Here is a 10,976-nt window from a genome sequence, read left to right as displayed (position 1 = left end):
GCAAAAGAGAGAAAGCAACTGCCTTGTTGCATCATCAAGGTCTTCAACATTACAGCTTGGAGCTTATTCTCTGCATCCAACCTCACCATGGGAATCTATTGGGTCCTTCTGGCTGTCATCCATGTGGCTGTCCTCATTCATACAGGTTTGTTCTAAATGTTTGTATGTATGTTAGAGTTTATTTGGATAGCTGGATATTAATATGTCATTGGGCTTTGCAATGGTGGAGCTTACAGTCTAATTTCCAAGTGCAGTCATACAGCAGGTTCATAATTTCGGTTAAAATGTAGGTCGGCTGTGAGAGGGAAGTAAAGCATCTGGAAAAGAAGTTGCATACTTACACGTGGACAACAGATTAGATAAGGTCCTTTTAATAGATGACTTCAGATGCCCAGAGTTGCCGGACCAAGCTGGCCACACACTAAGCGAATTTCATCTGGTTCCTAATGAACTGGACAAAATGTAATCAGTGAGGGGCCCTTTTGGCAAATCGAAGGAGCCAGGCAGAAAATTGTCAGCTTATGCATTCTATTTGGTGTTTAGGTGGTACCGACTGTTGGCATACAATGGCAACAATAGGAGATTCATCCATCCACCTTGTGTAGTGTGGATGGAGGAGTCTATTAGATTTCTTTCATTCAGACCACTGGCTGAACTAAAGAAATCTATGGGCATATCTGCAGCTTTAGCATGCTGCCTGGCACATCAGTAATTGTTACAAAAGAATACTAAACAAAATGACCTACTGGGGGATTAACTTTGTCTTCCACTATGTATACAGTTGATATAGATATTAAATGTACATCCAGTCCTCACATTACTCTGCTCGGCATACTTTCCAACATTCTTAAAAGTTCCTAAGAGTTCCTGAAGACCTTTCCTTGCTGAAACACATGTGGGGGCTACACTGTAAATACCCTTTTTGGGGGGAGGCTAAGATGAAGGTCTAGATTAGAGTAGGATAAGGATCAAATTTGTAAATAGCTTTCATTAGGTATTCTTCCTCATTATGTTTGTACAGGTTTATAGACTGTGCTCAGGCCATCATTTTTCTGCCACATGGGCACTGTAGGAACAATGTAATGACTCAAGCTACAGACCAAGCCTCGTGGCATCAAGTATTTGAATATATTACAAGCCTGCACAGACTTTATAAAACAAATTAGGAAATAAATACAACGTTTATTACTTCATTAGTATTAGTTTGAAAGTGATCCTGTACCGGCATAAATTTATTCAAACCAAAACAAGGGTTTTATAAAGTGCATGGTCTGACAGTCTGACCTTCACCACACTACCATGCCACCGCAATCCTACAATTATTCTATGCATGTATTATCTTTCATTATATAACTAACTAGACATGACTACTAAGCCCCCCTCCACACACAGCACAAAGCTTAAGGCTTCTTAACTGACCACTCTTAGAACGCATTGTCAGAGGCAGATGGCAGGATCACATGGGGCATATCCAGGAGAACTAGGTGTTTGGTAGGGTTTTGGTAGCAGTCTGGGGCAGTGGGAGGGTGGTGTGGTGGGGCCCCACTAGTCTTCTGTTTAAAAAGACCCTATCATCAACTTTAAAAAAATGCAGGTAAAAATCACAAAAATAAGCTATTTTAACCTCCCTGGCGGTATGATTATTTCCGATTTTTGGTGCTGAAACCGGTACCATTTTTTTGCATGGAAATATGTAGTTTTTTATTGTAGGCTGTAATTTTTAGGAATAGCTCACTGAAATCTGTCCGAACAAGAGTCTAGTAAACATTCCGGATATGATAAAACTTAAAACACAAAATGATAAATTATAATTTAATTAATAATCATAAAAAATAATATAATAATATTAAATTTAATTCAATAATATAATCAAACCAAAAACACTGAAATTTGAAATACAGAGGCAAATTCACACATCGCTGAGCAAAGTCGCAAAATCATTTTCAGTGTCTGATGACGAATTTCCCCCACGAATCATTATCACTCAATTCTGCAAGTGGTTCTGATTTACTATCGCTGTTCTCTAGCCGGTCTAAAACCGCTTTTGACATAAAGGGACGTTTTTTGGACGCCATGGAGTTTTCTAAGTTTCCAGGCAGAAAGAACAGTCAAAATGCAGGCAGGGCACAGGACAAAGCAGTAGGGACAAAATGTATGTGAAATGCATTGAAACAGCAATGTTTTACTATATAATAATAATTTTTCAAAAAATGAAATTTTTGAAAAATTTCAAATTTGCTGCCGGTTCCGGCGCCCGTACGTCCCGACGTCACAGGGACCGGAACACGGAAGCCGGATTCCGGCATCGGCCGGAGGAAATGGCCTGGGACGCTGCAGGGGACACATCGCGGGAGCGAAGGACAAGGTAAGTGCTGCAGGGACCCCCTGAGCAACGCCGCATGGTAAGCCCGAGTGTAGCTCGGGGTTACTGCTCTTGGTACTGAAATGTTACCCCGAGCTACACTCGGGAATACCGCCAGGGAGGTTAAGGCTTTCCTTTCCACAAATTATTTTTATTTAATTGAAATGTGTTTTTGAACTTAGAAAAGTTGACTGCTCCATTAAAGTCAATTCCCTATTACAGCACTCTCCCTTTTTGCATGTTATAGTCCTCTCCTCTACTGGGAGTGTCTAATTCCTGTCTGTGCTGGGCCAGCTCTTTTTTTTCACCTCCCTATATAAATGTAGCCACCATGCTGGGAGTGAACGGCAGTACTATAAAGTGCCACTTAAATGAGTCTGTTGGGCCTGCTGACATCCAAGATGGTGGCAGCCAGTAGCAGTCTCGGGGCTTCTGAATGTCTATAAAAGGGAGGTTTTTACAGGTAAATAACATGCAGAAAATATGCCAAATATTCATATCTTTGAGAACGTTGTTGTGGTATAGCATCGGCGTTCGTTTCAGAAACCTTGACTTTCTGAATGTTTGAATATAGACACACAACCTGCTTCCCACTTGGTTCCATCTAGATCTTGTAATGAGTGGTGCGGACATCAAGTTTTACATTGTGGGAGATGGGTGGAAGTTTCAGTATGCTTATGTTTTTGTCTTTTCATTGTTTACATTGATGATGATGATTTGGGGGATTCCTGCGGAGCTCTTCATGCATGCCCAGATTGCCTGAGTCCAGGACTGTTCACTTCCGAGTAATCGCTGCATGAGAGATTACATGCAAGTGGCCCCAATGAGTTGCAGGAGCCAGCAGTCTCCCATTGCTTTCAAAGGGGCTACCTCCCACAGCTATTGCATCTAATCGGAGGTGGGGGGCAATTGCAGGTGTGAATGCATCCTTAAAGTAAAGATATGACAGTTTTGAATTAATGTGAATCCATCTTCTTTACTCACCTTAAAGAAGGGAGCTTGTGAGGCTCCAAAACATTGGCATTGTATGACTTATGAGATGTTCCACTAATAAAGGGGTGAAAAAGAATACTACCCTACAAACCTATCAAACAGGATCATTACAACTGCCAAAAGGTAACTGACAGTGACTTTTGTTGGGAATATCTTTTGAGCCCCTGAACCATGAATCTGCACTTTCAAGAGTGCCTCACTTTAATTTCTTTAATTTCAGATCTACTGTACCTTGTCCTTCTCCCCTAACATCCCAAAACCTAGTGTGGTTCCTCATCAGCCAAAGGACTTTACATCCAAATATTATTTGTTTGAAGGACAACCAGCAGTGGCTGCTGTGTGAATGAATTCTGCAAACAGTTTTTGCTAGGCTTCATTCAGAAACACATTGTTACAACTTTTTTGTCATATTGTGTTTTGTTTATATTTTATATGTAGCAGGGGCAGACTGATCATTTGGAAACTCGGGCACTGCCCGAGGGCCCAGGGTCAGTAGGGGGCTCCATGAGATGCCCCTGGTACCTTTTTCATAGGCTTTTTGAGTTTGTGCAAGGACACAGGGGCCCCATGATCTCCTATTGCCCGGGGGCCCCGTGAGTTGTCAGTCCGCCCCTGATGTGTAGATCAAAGGAGTTTCCCTCCATCTTCATATATACACCTTTTTCTCATTTTCAGTAACTGTGCAAGGATTTAACCCTTTTGCTGCCACTGACATATGACTTACCTTCTCTGCAGTCAGCTGCAACTTTCCCCTCCTTTCCCTTTGGTGGTCCTCCAGCATCATCACATATGATGCAGGGCTGTTAATCCTGAATTGTTTGTATTGAAGGAGGAATCTGCTTAGAGGTGCCTGCAGGCTGGAGGAACATTGCTGGAAAAAGAAATATGGTATTCCCGCACCCCTAGACTAAAGGAGCAGTGAACCCTTGCAGTGCGGAGGGCCTCACTACAAGGCTAGATTTTGTCTAATTGCAAACAAACAAAAGACTTCCCAGCACACTTACCAGCCAGTCTAATGTAAACTGTTAGACAGGGCAATTCAGTTATTTTGCAGGCTGGCTGGTAAGTGAACTGGGGAATCTTTTGTTTGTTTGCGATGTATGTTACCCTTGCAAAATGCTTTTTTATTTATTTGGAATTTTAGTATTGTGTAGAGTGCTCCCTCTCTATATCAAAGACCTGGTAGGATGGTTTCTTAGGATATTGGGGGTTTTTTTGTTTATTTTTTTTTTTATTTATAAAATATATATATGCTTTATTACAAAAGATTAAAATATGGGCTGAATGACCCATTGACTACTTTAGCATTGTAGTGCATTAGTTCTTTGGGTTTGAATGACTAAAACTGGAGAGTGCAAAATCTGGTGCAGCTTTGCATGGCATGGCAAACAATCAGCTTCTTTTTTTAATATTAGAAAATAGTTTAATATTTAATATTAAAATCTTTTATTAAATTTTATTTCAGCACAAATTAACCACTTCATGTCCGGACACTTTTACCTCCTTCCTTTCTAGGCCAATTTTCAGCTTTCAGTGCTGTCACACCTTGAATGAGAATTGTGCGGTCATGCAACACTGTACCCATATGAATTTTTAGCAGTTTTTTTGAGACAGATAAAACTTTATTTTGGTGGTATTTATTCACTACTGGGATTTTTATTTTTTTTGCTACAGTATATAAATGAAAAAGTCCAAAAATGTTGGAAAAAGTGTTTTTCTTATAAAATGTTGCAAATAAATAAATAATCTTTCTTCATAAATCTTGGCCAAAATGTATTCAGTTATCTTTTTAGTAAAAACAATAACCCAAATTAGTTTATAACCCAAAATTATAATTTTTTTTAAATTTTTTTTTACATTTTTATTTTATTTTTTTATATTAATGTTTATGTTTTTTTTTAACATACTGTCACCCTAGCAGTACAGTGTCACCATAGTGACACTGTACTACTTGTGGGGGGTGATAAAGACTTTTTTTTTTTTTTTTTACACTGATTGCTTTTACACCCATAAAGGATGTAAAAGCAATCATTTCTCCTTCTCTCTGGCTGCATTCTTGCAGCCATTGAGAAATACTGTGAGAGCTGTGATTGGTCACAGCTGGTCACATGGTACAAGGCTGTTGTGAATAGTCTTGTACAATGTGATCTCTTTGATCAATCACAGATTTCACAAGTAGTAAGCAATGATGTCAGAAGTGACATCTTGCTTACACCTATTCATGTGATCACTGATTGGACAATCATGATCACATGATCGGGACCTCACACAGAGCTCCCGTTCTGCGATCGGTGTTCCACTGTGTCCTCCGGACACAGCGGGCACCGCATTGCGGTGCCGCGTGCTCCCAGGGAGTGCGCACCATCCAAAATGGTGGGTGCCGTTTATGAACAGCAACCCGCCCCTGCACTGCCACCATCCGGCCGTTTATATACAGCGGCCGGACGGGAAGTGGTTAAAACAGTACACAATTTATCACAACATAAACAGTTTAGCTGTCCTTTTTCTAAGCCCCCTCACCTTCCCAGCCCCGCTATCCCCATATTTACCCGTCAATCTATTTTTACCGATCTCTTTCTAAACCTCTTTACTAAACACCTATGGTCAGTCTACATGATTACCACTCTCCACTTACTCAGTTTAACCCCTTCACACCAGCGCCTCCCGGCCCTTTAAGGATTCCAGAAGCCGGGAGGTGGGACGGGGTTTAGGGTCATGTGACCGCCGTGACGGTGCCTCACGGCGGTCACATGATTGGGAATGGTCCTGATCGAAAGAGGAGATCGGGACCTTTCCGTGAGTACTAGACGTGTGCTGGGACCGCGTTCTTTTTTAATAGAACGCAAATGTGTGACCGCTCGGCGTCTAGGCCCAGACGCCGGGAGGCTGCACATTTGTGTGCAGCCAGCATGAAGAGGTTAAATCTCTAAATCAACCTACTTGGTACCTATTATCCTGAGATATTTTTCTGATGATTTAAAAACATACCACTATTGATATGGTTTCAGGTGATTGTAGCCGTATTACTGCACTTGCAACAGAAAAAAATGAGTAGTGTCCTTAAATTTTTTTTTGTAAGCTTTTGGGGTGTGTCCCCTTCTTCAAGGTCCAAGCAGTACTACTTCAATCTTAGGATATTGTGATGTGTGTTGCCCTTCCATGGGCACTTTGCTGTAAAGGCTAGTATAGGTTGGGATGGTTGCCATTTTTTTTTGGACAGATTTTGTCTAATTTCTTGAGATAGGATATAACTTAAGGGGGAGGGGTTTTGTAGTTCACCAGAAGATAACAAAATAACAGGAAGAGCTGACAGTACAGCTTGGGATTTCAGTGCAGCAGAAGCAGAGTTATCTGTCAATTGCACCTGCCTTTGGCTCCATTCGCATGGGCAATTCCTGTGGTTGGAATTGACAGATGTGTGTGAATAGTAACGGCTGCTGAGCCCATAAACAGTCATAAATATCAGTGGCTACTCTCAGCCTGTCATTGCATTGTACAGTCTCAGAGGCCACAGCTATCCGCAAACATCCGTCAATTCTCTGCAGATTTCTGTCACTGGAAAGTGCAGCGAGTTTAATTTCTGCAATTGGAGCCTTCATAGGCTTACTGTAGAGTAGTTGTTAATGGGCTCAGGAATAGATGGAGTGGGAAGGAAATCGATGGCGTCATCAAATTAACCACATACAGGATGTGACCATCCCTCACACACCCCAAACAGTGGCTCCAGCTTTAACTGCTGAGCATTGCCTTCAGTGAGATGTCTCCAGGCAAATGACTCCATCTTTTTCGGTGTCCCCTCACATGTTTAGAGTCATGTTAAAGCGGAGTTCCAGCCGTTTTCGTGTTTATTAAAAGTCAGCAGCTACAAAAACTGTAGCTACTGACTTTTAATAAACACACACTTACCTGTCCTGGGCTCCAGCGATGTACTCACCCGTGCCGTCCCTTCTCTCCTTCTGTCCTCCATGGTGCCGGCATCTCTACTGTGGGCATCGGGCAGCTTGTGGCTTCATAGACTGGTGCCCACTGTGCATACATGAGTTGTGCTGCACCTTCTGATTGGTCCAGCAGTCTCCTAGGACCTGTGAAAATTCCCAGGAGACTGAGGGAGCAAGAAGGGGGGGCCGAACATCCAGGTCAAGTTGCCACGGCAAACTGAGCCGGAAGTGGAAGCGTGTACCTGTCAAAACCAGGTTCCCGCCCCCCCAACCCAAAAGGTGCCAAATATTGCAGTGGAGGGGGAGAGGAGGCAAATAAGCGGAGCTTCTGCTTTTGAGTGGAACTCCGCTTTAACCATATGCTGCCCAGCCACTGTAGAAACACGTTGGCAGGGCGGCACGGCTAAGCAAAACCACGTTAAAACGTGTGTTTCCAAAACAGGTAGGGGGCACGCGTGAGGAACGCCACCGCCCTACCTGTCCCGCCGATCACGGCCGCGGATGTCAGTCGCTGGGTCACAGCAGGTCGTTACCGGCTGTGTCCCGCCGATTAGCGGCAATCACTGACAGAGAGCAGGGCTGCAGTAGCTCTGCTTTCTGTCAGTTCCCTGTCAGCTCCTGACATGCTGAGCTGGAGAAAAGAGTTTCTCTCTCCCAATCAGCGTGTCCCCCCCCCCCCGCAGTACACACCCCCGCCCCCTAGTAAAACACTCCCCTCACACAGTTAACCCTTTCAGTAAATAAAAAAGTTAACCCCTTCCTCCCCAGTGCCATTAGTACAGTGTCAGTGTTTTTTTTTTGCACTGATCACTGTATCGGTGTCACTGGGGATGTCAGTGACCCCAAGTCAGTTCCCCCCCAGTGTCAGAATGTCCGCCGCAGTCCCACCATAAGTCGCTGATCGCCGCCATTATTAGTATAAAAAAAATTAAAAATCCCAGTATCTTTCCCGCCATTTGTAAATGCTATAATTTTCACGTAAACCAATTAATTTACACGTATTGGAGTTTTTTTTAGCAAAGACATGTCGCAGAATAGATTTTGGCCGAAATTTATGACGAAATTTGATTTTTAAATTTTTTTTACTGGACATGTTTTAAAGCAAAAAGTCCAAAATATTGTTTTTTTTTTCTCAAACTTGTCAGCCTTTTTTTTATAGTGCAAAAAAAAACGCACAGGCGATCAAATACCACCAAAAGAAAGCTCTATTTGTGTGAAAAAAAGGACATAAATTTCATTTATGTACCATATTGCATGACCGCGCAATTGTCCGTTAAACTAGCGCAGCGCTGTATAGCAAAAAAATTGCGTAAATTGCAGTATTTATACCATAGTTTGTAGACGCTATAAAGTTCACACAAAGCAATCAATATACACTTATTGGGATTTTTTTTACCAAAAACATGTAGCAGAATACATTTTGGCCTAAATTTATTACTAACTTTGAGTTTACTATATATTTTTTATAGCTGAAATTAAAAAAATATCATTTTTCTTCAAAATTGTTGGTCTTTTTTTGTTTATAGCGTAAAAAATAAAAAGCGCACAGGTGATCAAATACCACCAAAAGAAAGCTCTATTTGTGTGAAAAAAAGGACGTAAACTTCGTTTGGGTGCAGCATTGCATGACCGCGCAATTATCAGTTGAATTAGTGCAGCGCCGAGTAGCAAAAAGAGGCCTGGTCATTAAGGGGGGTAAATCCTCAGGAGCGCAAGTGGTTAAGGTAGATATACAATCAATCACTAAAATCTACTCCAAGCTTTAACCTGCTAATGTGAGTTCAAAAGTCATTTTCTATATAAAAATAATACCTGATGATCCATCTCTGATGGACCTTGTCATGGACTTCTTGTTATATAGTGACAACCCTGTCCTTCAAAACACACACCAGCAAAAAGGAGACCAGAGCAAGTGGTAAAAGAGCCCACATCACTTTCAGGGTTTACACATAAGGCCTCATGCACACTGGATGCTCTTAACCAACGCTGTAGACACCGTTCTCCTGGCAGCAGAAAAACCCTTTTGCTTATAAAAGTGCATCCCATGGTAAGTCGCATCAAGTTCTTGGATGTTAATTCACTTCATTGACCAGAATAATTATTTTGGCCATTGAAATGAATTAACACTCAAGCCCAAAACACACCTAATGTCAACGCACGTTTAGACACATTTACACGTATTTTTGCCGCATCTGCCAAAACTCTCTTCTCCTGAATGAGACACTTCTAAAGCTTCTAAATGCTACCACTTCTAAACTCTGGTAAAAGGTGTAAAGCCCCCAAAATTCTGAAATGTCCTTATAGTTCCGTCCCTCTAAGCCATCTTGTAAGGGATTTCTTGGCTTACCTACTGTAAGTTTAATGTCCAGGTCCCTCTCCACCACTGCTTCCTACTGCAGGGACCGCTGATCCAGATGTGTAGGTTATCCATCACCATCCAAACCCCTAACGTGCTCTCACAACAATGTCACTCCTCTTCTGGATAAAGCACCCCATCACTGGACAGCCAATAGGAAGTGTCCACATCACGCAGGGTAATGATGTAGACACCTAAAGGTGGACCCTGCCAGAAGAAAACAGAAGGGGGTTGAAGGATCAGGACCCTAAAGCCATATGACTGTGGGTTTGGGTAAGTAGAAAGGATATTTAGAACATTTTTGTTTTTTTTTTGCATTCTAGCATTCAGCCAGAGGATAGTAAGAAGGAGTGGTTTCTTTGCCAAAAGACGGCCTTTAAGAATTTGTCAAAACTTGAATGGACTCAAGAAAGGCCTTTCTTCTATTGATCTGTATAGGTATACTGTTTATATGTTGCTGGACCAGGAGAGTCAATACCTGTTATGTGAGCATTATTGGCAGTAAAAACAGTTACCTTATGGATAGCCATTGACTGATTCACTGTAGATAGACTTTCAACCACTAATTAAACATGGCTCAAATTTTTTGTTCAGTGGTTATCCTGGGTGCATACTGTTCCAGTAGGATAAGATACATCAACATGCATTGGGTTAAGGCAGCCTATTCATTTTAAGTTGGCTGCCAATGCACCCCAGCGTGTGTTGGGGTGCAATTGTGACATCACCCACCCTTCTTTATACCTCGTCCAATCAGAGAACACCTTATATTCAGTGAAAAAGATTATTTGAATGGTGATGGTTGTGAGAGAGTGACCCGCTTGATCAGTGTGCATTGGGGAAGCCAATCAGCTCAGGACCCCAGAAGATTGCGGCGGTCACTCTAGTAGCACCGACTACTACAGTGATTATCAACTTCCACAGTGGTCCCTCAGAAATGAAATATGCATACATCCAGTGTGTCAAGCTGGTCCAATATAAGTATGCAAATAATATCATCCCTGGAATTCAGCTTCAGCCAAAATTGATAGTTCACGTTTTTGCTGAGTTGCTTTTCTGCCCTCATTCCCCAGTGGAAGTTATCAAGAACTATCTCTCTAATTTGAGTGGAGTTTTCTACCAATGAAGAGAAAGGGTACCTGTACATGGACATGGTGGTTGGGGTTGGGGTTGGAGCTGAGGAACTCCCATGTTCTCCTGGGGGATGAGAGGGAGCAACCTAGACCCATTGGGGTTGATTTACTAAAGGCAAATAGACTGTGCAAACTCCAAGTGTAGTTGCACTCATTTTCCTTAGGGCCAATTCACACCAGTGCAATGACCTGCATTT

General features: G+C 42.1%; 1 protein-coding gene across 1 annotated transcript in view; it reads left to right on the top strand.

Moving 5' to 3' along the window:
- The window catches only part of LOC149441197 (intercellular adhesion molecule 5-like), a 95,681-nt gene continuing 84,705 nt past the window's right edge, over positions 1–10,976 (top strand). The window contains exon 1 of the mRNA XM_089657638.1: positions 1–145. Coding sequence (XP_089513764.1) covers positions 88–145 — 58 coding nt within the window. The 5' untranslated portion in view covers positions 1–87. The remainder of the gene's footprint in view (positions 146–10,976) is intronic.

The sequence above is a fragment of the Staurois parvus genome, unplaced genomic scaffold (assembly GCF_062004578.1).
Source record: "Staurois parvus isolate SC_StPar_1 unplaced genomic scaffold, SC_StPar_1.0 ptg001014l, whole genome shotgun sequence".
Classification (NCBI taxonomy): domain Eukaryota; kingdom Metazoa; phylum Chordata; class Amphibia; order Anura; family Ranidae; genus Staurois; species Staurois parvus.
This window is presented reverse-complemented; position numbering and strand designations above follow the sequence as displayed.